At 43.9% G+C, this 16297-nt stretch overlaps 1 protein-coding gene across 1 annotated transcript in view; it reads left to right on the top strand.

Annotated features, from left to right (window-relative positions):
• The first annotated feature begins 2260 nt into the window (after positions 1-2260).
• The window catches only part of LOC146041735 (sialic acid-binding Ig-like lectin 13), a 74426-nt gene continuing 60389 nt past the window's right edge, over positions 2261-16297 (top strand). Inside the window, exons 1-2 of the mRNA XM_083161646.1 lie at positions 2261-2291; positions 10849-10967. Coding sequence (XP_083017772.1) covers positions 10922-10967 — 46 coding nt within the window. The 5' untranslated portion in view covers positions 2261-2291; positions 10849-10921. The remainder of the gene's footprint in view (positions 2292-10848; positions 10968-16297) is intronic.

Below are 16297 nucleotides of genomic sequence, written 5' to 3'. Positions count from 1 at the left end.
CAGGGATGCTCCTGTTTAAGACGAATCAGATCTATAGTGCTGGTACATTGTGATAATTATAGTAGCCATGGAAACGAGTGTAAAGATAAAGGGCAGTGCAGTTACATAGATAATTATCCGTTTTATACACTTAAAACAGATGTTAACCTTTTCATGTGTCAACATTCTGTGTTGACATTATGCTTGTGTCTACATTTTTCCAGTGTCAACCTTGTGCACATCAACCTTCTGGTGTTGACCTATTGCCAGACACTGTCGAACCTATGACCCATACCTGTTTTGTTGCCTGTGGTTAGGAACGGCTCCATCTCCCGATACATTATATTTGTGCACCAATGAGATGTGCGCAAGACGAGTAGCTGATCTATCATGGGTTGGGGGGGGGAGGTTTGACAGGCCTCCTTGGGATTTATTACTCAGCTCGCTCCATTAAATGCAAGTAGATGAGGACTGATGGTCACTATGGGCCTGATTCAGACCTTTTTGCTAAGCTGTGCTGTACTGTATGTTCACAGGATATATGAAAAGTATGCCAGCGCTGGCTGAAATAATATAAAAAAACGCACATCCCACACAAGTTGGGTTGAAGTTATAGAGAGAAAACTTATTCTAGATGATAAACTCAGATCCACACACAGGACATTGTTATTAGAATGTTTCAGGGGATTTATTAGTTACAGTTTGATGGGGACCGCCATGGGGACCAGATTCGCACCCAGTTATGCCAGCCTATACATGGGGGAGGTGGAAGAGACCCGTGTGTGTGTGTGTGGGGGGGGGGGGTGACTGACGGGGTGAGTCTGGATGTCTAAGGTCATTATATTGATGATTTCATAATTATTTGGGATAGGGATCTTCTTTTTGCCACAAATTGTGTTGAATCACTTAAACATATTGTTTATAATTTATTCTTCACTTATACATATGATACGAGATGTGCTAATTTTCTGGATGTGACGCTCAAAGTCTTTGACAATCAAGCTATCTTGTCTAATTATGTTAAATCGGTAAACACAATTTCATATGTTCATTTTAAAAGCACACATTATGCCACGGGAAACATGTTGAGCTATTGAGAATTTATCACCAACTGGGATTCATGTAAATACTATCTGATTCACAACTTCACACCTGAATTTCTAGAGCACCACTGGAAGGACTGGAATTGCAAGCACATGCCTTGTGGGGTGGAAAAAAACCAAAATCAATAAAGGTAACAGCACTAAACACCGGTAATTAAAATGTTATCACATTTAATAAATAAATGGTTATTCAATATAAACAATGTTTAAAAATAAAATATGAATATAATTGAGGACTTTTCAATTGAAAGTAACATGTATGTTATCTATAATTGTATAATTGTGTATTCACCCATGGGTTCGTCATTTAGTGCTGGGAATGAAGTTTATATGAAGGAGTCCATTCCTATTGTGCCCATTCAGATGTCATTGGATGATCTTTATCAGTGTCGAGGTACCTCCAATACCTTTTTCGCAACAGGGGAATGGCATACCACTGTCCTCTGGATGTTGTTCCTGCGAAAATATTGCGCTGTATTCAGAAGTCGGACCAGCCCTGCATTGTCAACTGTGAGAGTTTGCGAACCACCCTTGCCCCCTGGACTTTACCATCCTCTTACAATATGTACCTGGCCAGCAATATTTTCCCTTTAAGAACATGCAGAAAAAAAAACACTCTGCCGGCCTACATATGTGACATCATGAGTAAGAGAGAAGTTGGCTTGTGTGATAAGTGTGGGGTGGTGTTTTTTATTGGACAGACAAGTTGGATGGTTGCATGGTTAGATGGTTGGAGGAAGGCTGGTCTGGTGTATGGACAGTGTAAGCCTCCTACTAGGGGTATATAGGTTTTTCCAGTTCTAAATTGAACTGATCTCCAAGAGACATGGATAGCCATTAAGTGCATGTTGTTACTGTAGTCCCCCAGCCTCATCTAGATGTGTCCACATACATCTTGGCTTTTTTTATCAATTTGTCACAACATGTAAAACACGGCTTAGCTGTGTTTCCAAATGTAGCAAGTGGGTGGATAATATATAACTCTAATACAGTCAGAGTTGTTACATCAACACAGTAACCCAAGTCCATCTGTGAGTCAGGAACAGCTCAGTTTCGGGAGCAAAGACAAGCTGCAGCAGATTAGAGATGTCATATTATAATAACTATAAATAAAAAGGGGAAATAGAGACCAGAAGAAGTACCCATGAGAAATGCTAACGTCTCATACAGTAAGGAGACACAAAGCAGAAAGACACCGGATCCTGATCTGTGAGTACAATGGGTTATAGATTATAGATCCGAACCTCAGGTACTGGCTGTTATATCAGTTATGCAGTAGGACAAAAGAAAGTCTGTCTACAGATGGAGACGTCTCGTTTAGCAGGGGTCTGGGGGTTCGATCGCCAATCACCAGACCCAGCCAGCTGCTGGAAGGGAACGCATGCGCACGAGACGCACACGCGTCCCCTTCCAATGGAGCTTGCCGCCGGTTCCTGCCACCTTGCTGGCTGTCCCTACCAAGCGCCCTGACCTCCCAGAAGCCCCTCCTCCTAACCCCGCCTGTCTCCCTGAAGCAGGCAGGGTTTGCATCCCCCACCACCTGTAAACTCGGGAGTGTATGCATGTGGGATGCTCGCACGTCCCAGTCAGATGGAGCTCCACTTCGCCAGTGGGGGCGTTCTGGTGAGCCCGGGCACTGGCTGAGAGGTGCTCCATCTGTATACAGCTTTCTGCAAAAAAAGTGACTACTACTCTCAAAATATGGTCCATGGTGGATTTATCCCATAATAATAAAAATTATAGACACTCTGCTAATAACAGCCCGGACATATACTTTGTTCCTGAATATTGAACCAGTCTCTGGTCCTATATCAACCACAGCCCAATAACCTTTCAGTTCAGAATAAATAAACTCCTTGATATTGCTAAGTTATTCTGGGCTGCACCAGATAACGGGAGGCTGTGTGTTTAACCCTTTCAGTGAATTTGTCAAAATTGTAGTATTGTCAAGAAAACATCTTTACTCATCATAATGACCTGTAATCTTACCTTATATACTGTATATAGGAAATGTAATCTTCTTATACAAAACATTTTGTTTTTGAATTTATATAACAAATGTGAGCGACGCTGGGATTTTTAGTGGGAATTTTGAGCACCTCTCACAGAGATGTTGGCACTCAAAAGGTACAATTGTAAGATGTCAATAATATAGTAATAAACTTTCAGTCATATGAACCAGCATTTGAAGCAGAACAATGGTGTCAATCAGCAGGTGTCACTTATAAATTAGCTGATTTAGTAGAACATTTGAGAGCCTGAAACTGTGACAGCTTTTTGGGTCCGATTCTGTACCACTCGGAAGGGCCGAATTCGACCCAGTTCTAACAGTGAGGGATCTGCCCATGTGCATGTACAGTGAGGGATCTGCCCATGTGCATGCCGTTGTCGACTTAATGCTTGTGTTGACCTTTCAACTGCATCAACCTTAAGTATGTGGACCTATTTCATGTGTCAACCTAACGGCCGTGTACCTTTCACCAGGGGCGTAACTAACGATTTAGCGCCCCCCCCCCCCCCCGCCGCACGTGGGGGGCGCCCCCCCCGCCGCTTTATTTTGTCCTATATTGTCCTACTAAATGCTATAACCGTTGTCTAGTGGTAGCACACCCCATATGCTAACTAAAATACCTAATAATGTACAGGTTGGGTATACCCGGTTTTCCAGAATATTTTAGGAGTTTTTTGGTATTAGTTTTTTCCCCTCCCCCCTCACCTTTTTTATACTTATCTCATCCCCAGGTGTCCACGGCGGCCATAGGAAACCACTTCAGTGGCAACCCCGGTCCTAAGTATACATTGTCCGGGCACACCGGCGCACCCGTGCAATGCATCCTTGGGTCCAAGGATAACGATGTAGAGGAATGCAATAGCCGCCATGGATGCCTGGGGACACCATAGACGTTGGGAGACTGCCAGGACACAACCAGGAGACCAGGTGTATGAAAAAATATAGATAGATAGACAGATAGATAGAAGAAAGTACAAATAATTATTTCATAAGACGAAAGCTTGATGTCGTTTTATGGAAAAATCATCTGTGCTTCGCATGTTTTATTGAATGTTTTATTTGAATGTAATTTTTATGAAATAAAAACACAGAACCCCTCTTTGCATAAGAGGTTACAACCTTAAAAGGTGGTGATATTACTAATATTTCATATAAGCGCACTCTATTACTTTCTTCTAGTAATCATTGGTCTATGCCTCTTGAGAAAGGGGTTGTACCCCGAAACAAGCCGTTGAGGCTTCAATAAATCGTTTGTTTTGCTGCAGTGACCTGCTGTCTCCTGAATTCTGATCTGGGGGACCCAGACATTTATGTATCACAGTAATGGCACGCAGCCTAAGGTGATTTGGTCGTGGGAAGTGCCGGTCCGTGACGATATATATATACATATATATATATATATATATATATATATATATATATATATATATATATACACATACACATACAGAGTACCACAACACTCGCCATCCCTGCGAATGGGGTGCAAGCACCTGGGGTGAAGTGGCCTGTGACCACATGCTCTAATAAATACAAATACAGGGACTCAACACTCTCCATAATGAACTAACTCACCTTAGTATACAATTAATCAAATAAATAATGGGGCTTTAGTTCATGAATTGATCAATGCATTTAAGCCCATCGCCAAGGGACCCCATTTCACTGCAAGTCCTACACTAACAATTGTCTCTCAAGAGCCTGCCAACTGCTGACACATCATAGCTAAAGTGGACATGTGTTTTTTCATGGTTTAAAGCTCACCTGCCAAGTGCCTTATGGCTTTTAAAGATGAGGCAGTCACCTAACACAACACCTGACTTAGAATTAAAGGGGCAGCTGTCACAGTTTACAGATAAATTAGCTCATCTATTATTATTTATTATTATATATAATATACACACAATGAGAAGAGGGGCACTCAGGGACTCTGTGATCAGGTGAAGACAGTGGAGCAGGTTTATTCCTTGTCAACGTTTCCGGGTTTTCCCCGTCGTCAGGACAAATATAATAACTTATTATATTTGTCCTGATGACGGGGGAAACAACCCTGAAACGTTGACAAGGAATAAACCTGCTCCACTGTCTTCACCTGATCACAGAGTCCCTGAGTGCCCCTCTTCTCATTGTGTATGTTACTGGATTTGCACAAAGTCCATTTGGGTGGCACTGGGGCAGGATAGACCCAGCTGGCTCACCTAAGACATGAGTGACGGATCTCACTGATATATATATATATACTCCGTTGATGCGGCGGCACTCAGTGAAATAAAGGCACAAGCAGATGCCTGTAGACGCCAACGTTTCAATACTTTTTATAGTATTTTCGTCAGGGCAGCAATGCAGAGTAAAACAACTCACCTCATCTTGTAGTGCTCCCCTTCACCAAACTTGCTCCTGGCGCCGGAAACGGAACTCCGTCGCACTCGCGCCCAGGAGGCACACCCCGTGCATGTCAACCATCACCATTTTGCTTAAGGGAAAAAGTACACATCACAAGTTAATGAAGTACTGGCAAAAAGTCTTATGTTATACATATGATCACTACAAGAAACATTGCAATCCCATAGTTTCAATAAGGCCAGCTGGACTTAATGCATTCAATAAAAAGATTCACTTTGCTTCTTTTTGTAACAGAATTTTGGATCTATTACCTCCACGCCGTAAAGGGGGGACATGGTCCACCACCATATGTTTTAGTGCTGTTGGCGAATGCCCCATTTCGGCATAATGCCTGGCTACTGGCTGATCGCTAGTCCCGGCCAGGATGGCAGCCCGTATTGCCATCCTATGCTGTGCCATCCTGACCTTGAACTGGCAATCAGTTTTGCCCACATAATATTTCCCACATGGGCAGATTAGCACATATATAACAAACATGGAGGCACAGCCCAATCGATGCTGTATCTTAAACGTTTTTGTTTCTGTGGGGTGTTTGATGACATGGCCTGTCATCATGTATCCGCAGGTCACACACCCTGTACATTTAAAGTAGCAAAGTTTGGCATACACCCAAAAAAGATGTGGGCTTATGCTTCCTCAAATTGGTAACATCAGAGTGGACCACATAGTCTCTCAGATTTTTACCATTTGAGTAGCTGGTCATAAGTCTTTTATTTTTGAGGGACCTGTCTGTGGTCACAATTGGCCAATAATTCTTGAGGGCATCTCTCGCTAAATTGCTGGACGTAATGTACCTATTAGGCCACGTGATAGTATTGGCCAAGCTCTTTTTTGGTTTCTTACATAGGGTGCTGTCCCTAGTCCTGCGCATAACTCTATGCTTAATTTTTTCCAGCTCCTTGCATTCATACCCTCTCTGAATGAATTTTTCAGTCATCTGTTCTAACTGCAACTCTGCTTCCTCATCACTATTACAAATTCTTCTCACCTGTAAAAATTTAGAAAATGTTAATCCTTTATGTACAGATGCAGGGTGAAAACTAGACGGTGGTAATAATACATTTCTGTCCGTGGGTTTCACAAGAAGAGTAGTTCTAATTTAAGAACCTTCAAGCTTAATCCTCACGTCTAGAAAATCAATGGAGGTGTCTGATATATTGCTGGTTAGTTTGATAGGGCTATCACTAGTATTTTGGTTACTAATCACTTCATCTAGACCAGGCATGTCCAATGTTGGCCCTCCATATGTTGTGAAACTACACATCCCAGCATGCTTTGCCACTGTTTTGCTAATAGAGAATGCTAAAACTATTGCAAAGCATGCTGGGATGTGTAGTTTCAAAACATCTGGAGGGCCAACGTTTGACATGCCTGATCTAGACGTTCTTTCTCACCCCGCCACAACAGAATCATATCGTCAATGTAACGGGAGTAGTATACAATCTCATCCCGTACATTGTTCGATGAAAAGAAAATCTCATGTTCAACAGCTATCATGTATGCGTTAGCATAAGCGGGGGCCACCGACGCCCCCATAGCACATCCAGAGAGCTGGAGGTAATATCCCCCATCATAATAGAAATAATTGCGAGTTAACACTAGCTCTAAAACACTGCAAGAGAAATTTATATCTGGACCAACATACACATCACTGTTAGTAATAAGTCGTTGTGTTGCAGCGATACCCTGCGCATGCGGTATGCAAGTATACAATGATGAGGCATCTATACTGGCTAAGAAGCGAATATCCTCAGTACCTTTTAAATCGCGTAATGCCAATAATAAAGCGGTGGTATCCTGTAACACGTAAGGCGACTTCTGTACACACGGTTGTAAGTAAATATCGAGATACATAGAGATCTTAAAAATTTACCCCCTGGCAGAGATGATGGGTCTACCAGGGGGATCCAAAAGACTCTTATGTACCTTAGGGAGTGTGTACATGAGCGGCTTGATAGGGTATTCAGTCATGAGTAAATGACAAATGTCAGTATTAATGATGCCCGCATGAGTTACCTCATTCAGAAATACATCAAGTTCACGCTTAAATGAGGTGGTTGGATCCCCACTCAGTTTTAAACACACCGAGGTGTCCGACAGTTGTCTCTCAATTTCCCTCTTGTAATCCAGCACGTCTTGGACCACTATTGAACCCCCCTTATCTGAGGCCCGGATGATAATATCACATTCCTCTAAACTCTTAAGGGTAATCCATTCACCTCTGGATAAATTAGAATGATGTTTTTGTGCCAAAGCCTCCGGAGTGTTAAGACTGTTTTCCATCATCCGTGTAAAGGACTTTATAGATGGGTTATTTAAAGGGGGGTCAAATTGTGACTGTTCCTTTAATTTAACTAACTCAGGTGGAATAGTAGGAGGTTTAGTGGGGAAAGTCTGTTCCTTGAAGTGCTCTTGTAGCTTTAATTGTCTGTTTAAATTTGTAAATTTCAGTATTCCACCGAAAAGGGTTATACTTGGTAGTGGGAATGAATGTTAAACCTTTACTCAATACACGGGTTTCATCATCGGTAAGTGCAGTCGAAGAGAGATAAAAAATTAATATATATGTATATATATATATATATATATATATATATATATATATCCGCTTGAGCAAAATGTATCGAGAGCTAATCTGCTACCTTGTGACTGCCTCTGTGCTTGTGCATGTGTGAGAGAGAAAGAGATGTAGTTTCACTCGCTGCCAACAGATGGCAGTGTTTAGAGACACACAAATGGACACTATATATATATAATATGTATATATATATATATATATATATATATATATATATATATATATATATATATATATATATATATATATAAAAAGTTTTATAAACTGAAATGCTGTTGAAAGTCAGAGTGCCGCACCATCCGTCTGTATAAATGTTTATATAATAGGATTACGTCCATGAATGCAGCAGCACTCGGAGACTGGTCAAACAATATTTGTGTACACATCATGCCAAACATTTAGGGACACGAGGGCTTGCATGCTCCTTAATGTTGGCATGACATGTATGATTAAATACACAAAATATTGTTTGACCATTCTCCAAGTGCCGCTGCCTGCGTGTACGTAGAGAAATCATCTATAACATTGGTTCTAGAAGGCACCCGAGCAGAATTTAGTTAAGAAAATGCCAATCAGATTGTCTATATATATATATATATATATATATATATATATATATATATATATATATATTTTGGCTGGTTGTAAAGCACTGTGGTCTATGTGGTCAGGCCCGGACTGGCCCACAGGGTTACTGGTGAGTCCCGCCGAATGAGGACCCCATCCCATCCTCCAAAATCATGTTCCAGATTGTGCACTCAAATTATACATTGTTAGTATATTAAAGGGTCTCTAAAGGCTGCCCAAGCATACCCCATAAATTGTTAAAGTGGCTTTGACTTAAAACAGTTCTGTGTACGCCCATTTGTTGTGATTGGTTAACGGGCTCATTAGTGTTGCTTTCAGTGATTATAGTAGCCTTGAGAAAGAGATAAATAGTATTCTATGAAATCAAGATATTTTCATATAATAATAATAATAATAATAATAATAATAATAATAATAATAATAATAATATCTGGATCCTCCGCAAATATAAATAACAGAGAACATGTGAGAAGAGGAAGCAGAGAGTGAGGGGAAGGAAATATTACTTAACAGATAGACTGCAGTGACTGTACGGTAACTCTAGGATTACTGACACAAATAGAAAAGGGGAAGCAGTGTTGCAGTAAGGGGAGAATTTACTAACACTTCTAAAAGTGAAAAGAGATTTTGTTGCCCATAGCAACCAATGACAGTGATCCTGTACCAGAAAATATAATAAAACTGCAGCTTGCTGGAGATGCACACGGAATATTAATCTGAGGGCAGCAGAACCTGTTATTGGTCACCCCGTCATGCAGTGTCCGTAGCTGTGATAGACTGAATGCAGTGCGATTCTGTGCACATTGTATATAAATATGTTTTGTTTTAGTGTTTTTTAACTCCAATCAACAAATGCACTTGGGACTCAAAAACCCAAAGGCTCAATATAGTATCAAGGGTACTATAATATAAACTGCTGAGGTAGAGAGGGATCTAGGTGTCACTATTTCAGGTGACTTAAAGGCAGGAAAGCAATATAGCAAAGCAATGAAGAAGGCAAGTCAGATGCTTGGTTGCATAGGGAGAGGAATCAGTAGCAGAAAAAAAGACGTAATAATGGCACTTTATAGGTCATTGGTACGACCTCATCTGGAATACTGTGTCCAGTTCTGGAGGCCATATATTCAGAAGGATATAAATACATTAGAGACTGTACAAAGAAGGGCAACTAAAATGGTGCATGGCCTACATCACAAAACTTACCTGGATAGACTAAAAGATCTTAACGTATAGTTTGGAGCAGAGAAGGGAAAGGGGGGACATGATAGAAATCTTCAAATATATCAAGGGTTTTAGCATAGTACAGGAGGGAAATTTTCTTCAAAGGAAAAGAAGTAATAGAACACGAGGACATGCACTGATGCTGGAGGGAGGTAGGTTCAGGAGAAATGTTAGAAAGAATGGTACTTATGTAATATCTGGACGCCCGATTTTAAAATCGGGTAGGAAAATCGCATCGCATGCGATATCGCATGCAATGCAATTTTCCATAGGATTCAATGTCCAAGTGGGCATAGAGTTGATTTTATATAGCATGGCGAGCACAGCGAGCCCTGCGAGGGGCCGCGGATTACTTAAAATGTTTTCCGTGTTCGCTCGCCACGCTATATAAAATCAAATCTATTCCCACTTGGATAGTGGGGAAATGAACAGGACCTTGTTAACATTGAATCCTATGCAAAATCGCATCGAATCGCATCCGATATCGCATGCGATATCGGATGCGATTCGATGCGATTTTGCAGAAAATCGCGTCGAATCGCATCTGATTGTATGCCTTAAGGTAAGGCATACGATCACAAAATCGGGCATCCAGATACTACATAAGTACCGAAAGAATTACTTCACAGAAAGGGTAGTGGATAAGTGGAATAGCCTCCCATCAGAGGTAGTAGAGGCTAAGACAGTAGAACAATGTAAACATGCTTGGGATAGGCATATGAATATCCTTACAAAGAAATAAGGATCAAAAAGGGTTGAGATTACCTGAAGGGTAAAAAAGGGGCAGAATAGTTGGGCCAAATGGTTCTTATCTGCCGTCAAATTCTATGTTTCTATGATATTGGACATATTTTACAATTGAGTTGTGTGCTCTTATAAATTAGAAGTTTGTACAATGGACAAGCACTGTATATGGCAGGTGTTTACTGTTGGAGTGTTCTTAGGATTTACCTTCCATGTTTCAGGAGATCACAGACCATAAGCAAGATTACCCCTGTATGCAGCTGAGTATCATGCAGTATCTGAGGAAAGGCTGAAATGTGGGTCTGTCATGTGATCACCATCCTCCCCCTGCTCTGGCCAGGTAAGGTTTTTGCAAAAAAAATCACCACGCATCCTATTAAATTGCACATTTTATATGATGCGATTTGCGGAGGATCACTTTTTGCCACGAATTGGCACATTCTGACCTGGCAATTTTTAGAAACATTTTCATTCTCATCCAGATTTTCCCATTATAAAATATACAACTTAGCGATTTTTGGTAAACATTACCAAAAATCGCCAAATAGACCAGGTTCTGACAGGTGAATTAGACAGAACCATGCACAGAGCATTGAGATCGGTGTATGGTTCTGTCTTAAAAAAATGTGTAAAAGTTAAAATTAAAATAAGTGGCATGGAGCAACCCTTCTTGAGCATAACCAGCCCTGGGCTCATAGAGCTGGACCTGGTTCCAAAAATAAGGGGCACAAAAAAACTGGGCGTCCCCTGTATTTTGGAACCAGCTCCGGGCTCCAACAGCCCACGGTGCCATGCCACAGCCTTGGAACACTTTTTACATAAGGTCCCCCAGCCTTCTCATGCTCACCATGGCTGGTCAGCCCTGGACGGACTTCCCATGGAAGTGGAGACCCCCCAATTAGGGGTCCCCCCCAGGCATCACCCATCCATGGCTGGACAGGGCCACCACTAGTAATCTTGGGGCCCAGGACTGATCTTCAGTCTGCGCCGCCTGCACCCGCACCCCCCCCCCCTTCCTGTCTGGGCACCCCCGCCCCATTACTTACCTACAGTAGCTGCGGCATCCCATTGTTCCTGGGCTTGTGCACAGTGCAACCTGCAGAGCACCGAGCCCCTTTGTGTCCTAGGCTCTGCGCTCTGCAGGCTGCACTGTTTTGTGCGTGCCTGTCTGGGGGGCTGCCGGGTGAGATAGGGAATGGGAGCGCCCACAGTATATGGGGGTATTACAGGGTTGCCGACTCTCCCGGAATGTCAGTGAGACTCCCGGAATCATGGGACATCTCACAGACTCCCAGAAGAGGGCCCCTTTCTCCCACAGCTGCTGGTGCTCACTGCTTTCCTTGTGCGATCTGCGCCTGTCCCCACACACCGGCGCCCAGTCCCCGCAGCGGCTTTATACTGCAACTGCTGCTGCCGCTGGCTGGTGGTGCGGGGACCAGGCTGACGAGCAGAGTGCAGCACAGCCCGTGGAGAGAACGCTGCCGGGCCGCTGCAAGATGGAGGAGCTGCAGCGGGTGGCCTCCGTGCTGCCGGCCGGGGGCACCGGGAGGCGGCTGGGGTGCTGCACCACCAAAGACTACTGCCGCTGCTGGGGATACCCCTGATCAGCTGCAGCCTGGAGGGCTCCAAGAGGTGAGAGCTTCCCAGAGGGTAGATGTAGTGTGCACTTTGCTATGCATAGGGCTGCACGGGAATGTACACACACTACTTAACCATGTACCGCAGCACACAGGGGCTGGATGTGTGGGAGGTTCTCACCTTCACTCTATACACCCACATCATGTGCTCACTCTATACACCCACATCATGTGCTCACTCTACACCCACATCATGTGCTCACTCTACACCCACATCATGTGCTCATACTACACCCACATAATGTGCTCACACTACACCCACATAATGTGCTCACTCTACACCCACATCATGTGCTCACTCTACACCCACATAATGTGCTCACTCTATACACCCACATCATGTGCTCACTCTACACCCACATCATGTGCTCACTCTACACCCACATCATGTGCTCACACTACACCCACATAATGTGCTCACACTACACCCACATAATGTGCTCACTCTACACCCACATCATGTGCTCACTCTACACCCACATAATGTGCTCACTCTACACCCACATAGGGCCTTATTCAGATATGATCGCAGTACCAATTTGTTCTCGAAATGCACCACCGCACTCAGCCGAACCACCACACCCACCCATCACCCAGCTGCAGTACAAATGCACCTATACTTTCCTCACCTCACCACCATTGGTCCTGCACCCCTGCAACTGCCCCTCACTCAACCAGAGCACCCCCACACCCCAACAACCCACACCACCCACACGGGGCACCCACGGCACCCTCACTCCAAACCCTTACCCACCCCACCACCACACACACCCACCCACCGCACCACCATACCCACCCCTACCACACCTGCAGTATTTCCCTACCCGCCCCTCCCGCACAAACCATATTTCATGCAATAAAGGCGTTCCCAGGTTAAGGGGGCAGAGACCCTTACAACGGCGTGAAGATTGTCCGTAGGGCGAGATGAACCACCTAGTACAGTGATATGAAGTAACCTGATCCACAGAACTATGAAATGAAACTCCTTCCGCGCTTTCCCAAAACGTGGCATGGCCTTGGCAAAAGAGGAATTGGCTTTGCGGAAATTCTGCGATCAAGGGTCACAACGGGGGAATGGCCAGAACTCTGTGAGCTCTGTCTCCTGTGAATAGATGCTGTGTGCATGTACACAGCATCTATTCACTACTGCTCTGCTAAGCAGACCTGCAAGTGACAGGGGTGGGGTATAACACACCCCGACAGTCGGGATTCCAACAGTCAGTACTCCGACGTTGGAATCCTGACTGCACAGCGGGGGGAGCACAAAGAAGCCCCTTGCGGGCTCGCTGCACTCGCCACGCTGCGGGCACGGTGGCGAGCTGCGCTCGCTACCTATTTTATTCTCCCTCTATGGGGGTCATGGACCTCCACGAGGGAGCAGTCGGGATTCCGAGGTTGGAGTAATGACTGTCGGAATCCCAACTGTCGGGGAGCCGTCCGACACCCGAGTGACAGGGGGACTCACAACTGCCCCAATCCCTCCCACGGGACACTGCTGCCCATGTTTGGGGCAGTCCCAGAAAATTTTTATTTCCTGTGAAAATCTAGACAGTTGAGATGTGTATGTCTGGCACTCCTCCAATATTCATCTTCTGGGGAGCATCCAAATTTGTCACAGGGAAAGAATCTCAGTACAATGGCCACTCAGCACACATGTCATGGGAAAGTATCACATGCAATGCATCGCCTCCAATGAATGACAGATGTGGGATGTGACATGGCCGAGACACCTGTCCAACCGTAATCCAACCATAATACGGTGAGCTCAGGGAGTACCTAAAGGTGCCTTTACCATACATGGTACAGGAGTTGGATGCGTGTTGGACTACATTGCATTGCATCGCATGCGATTTGCGTGCAATGCGATCTGAGCCTAGTTCAAAAAGTATGTGCATCACATACTGTTTCAGCTGTGCGATGGGTTGTGTGTGGGAGCGCACATCACATCGCACCGGAAAGACGCACAGTGTATGGGCACCCTAAGTGTCTTGTGGAGCTGAATGGAAAATCGTCAGCGAGCGGCACAGACTTAATCTTCCACGGCATCAGGTGGTTGCTCTGACTCCATCCAATCACACTGCTCCTACACATCCCGCTGATCCCGCGGTAACTCCCAGCTAACACAGCTGTTATGTCCACAGGGCCAGCAAGAAACCTTGGGGTAAATTTACTAAGATGGAAGCTCTATTGAAGATGGAATGTTGCCCTTAGTAACCCAACTTCTTATTTTTTTAGCACCTTCTAGAAGATAATAGATAGAATCCTCCATCTTCAATAGAACTCCCATCTTCCTAAATTTGCCTTCTTTTGTATAAATCTGCTTTGGCACAACATACGGCTCACATATGTACTCACCCACCATTGTCAAACATCTGTTTGAGATGATATAATAATGTATAATATACACCAATCTTCACACCAATAGTAATCAGTAGACAGAATCACAAATGCTGAGTAAGCCGTGAGAGAGCATAAACCACTGATGGGTTCTCCAGGTTACACTTGGAAGGTGTCATGTGATATTGTAATTAGGATGGGCACAAGGCCTATCAGAGCAGGGGGAGGGATGTAGACAGGGTAAGAAAAGTCACATGCTAGATGTGAGATCACTCTGTCCTGCGAAGCCCCACCCACCCTTCCCTATTTTTTCTCTCTTCGGCGGCGGTAAAGAACGGTCATCCTTGTAAGATCTCTGTGTGTAGATAGTGGGGTGCACTCTCCCTTGACATCGATTGTCATGGGCCATGCTTCTGTCCGGGGGATGGCCACACCACCAGCCTGGATGGATAACCAGGGAGAGTGATCACCAGCGATGGTGTGTATGGATAGTCATCTTTATCCCCCCCCCCTTTCCTATAGTGACCGTTCTTTGGTGCCGCCACCATTTATAGTTATAGTTTATTGTCAAAATAAATTTGACATTCATTTTGAAACGTCAGCACTTTGTGTCATGTCTTTTTTATTAGATTAGTTAGTTGTTAAGGTTAAGTTAAGGTTTAGCTTTGTGAATTGTAAAGTGTGGACCTGGGGATACCCGGTGGCGAGTTTATGAGGAAGCCATGAATAAATCAAAGGGTTGACATACATTATGTCAGCAGTCATTATGTGAACATGGACAAATCAGATTCAGATTCACTTTATTGTCATTGCCCCAAAACAGGGTAACAAAATTAAGTTTTGACATCTGTCGGTATTCCAGTATACAACAAACAACTTAATTACAATACATAAAAACTGTTACAATAATCACTGACTAGAATTTAATGCTACAACAGCTGAAGGAAAAAAACTATTCCTCAGTCTGCTAGTCCTGTTTTTAAAGCATCTAAAACGCTTGCCGGATGGTAAAATTGTAAATAAACCCTGTGCTGGGTGCGTCGGATCCCTTACAATATTATGTGCACTGCGTTTCCGCTGGAGAGCTTCCACTGATGGAAGTGTGGTCCCTACAATCCACTCGGCTGTTGTAACTACTCTCTGCAGCATCTTGCGCTCCCGTATTGTACAATTCCCATACCACACTGTAACACAGTTGGTCAGTATGCTCTCTACCACACAGTGATAGAAATTCATCAATATACTTGCTGACAAATGATATATTTTTTAACTGACCAAGAAAGGTCCTCTGAAATGTAGGTACCTAAAAATTTTAAACTCGAAACCCTTTCTACCTCCATCCCATTTATCTGGATAGGAACAACCTGTTTGCTTTTCTCCCTTCTAGAATCAACAATTATCTCCATTGTTTTACTAATATTAAGTAACAGATTGTTGTCACCACACCAGACAGCAAGAGATTGTATCTCCTCTATATAAGCTGTTTCATCATTATTGCTAATGAGACCTACAGATGGAGCGCCCTTCTTCTTTGCTCGGTGCCCGCCAGATCCCCTTCTCTGGCGAGCGCCGGCGATAGAGACTGGGACGCGCATGCATATTACACGCACACGCATCCCTCTCTCGACGGTGGCGATGCGGGTCCCTGCCTGTCTCCGCTTCAGGGAGATGGGCAGGGTTAGGGGGGATGGCGGGA

Source organism: Crinia signifera, chromosome 19 (assembly GCF_055691185.1).
Source record: "Crinia signifera chromosome 19, ASM5569118v1, whole genome shotgun sequence".
Classification (NCBI taxonomy): domain Eukaryota; kingdom Metazoa; phylum Chordata; class Amphibia; order Anura; family Myobatrachidae; genus Crinia; species Crinia signifera.
This window is presented reverse-complemented; position numbering and strand designations above follow the sequence as displayed.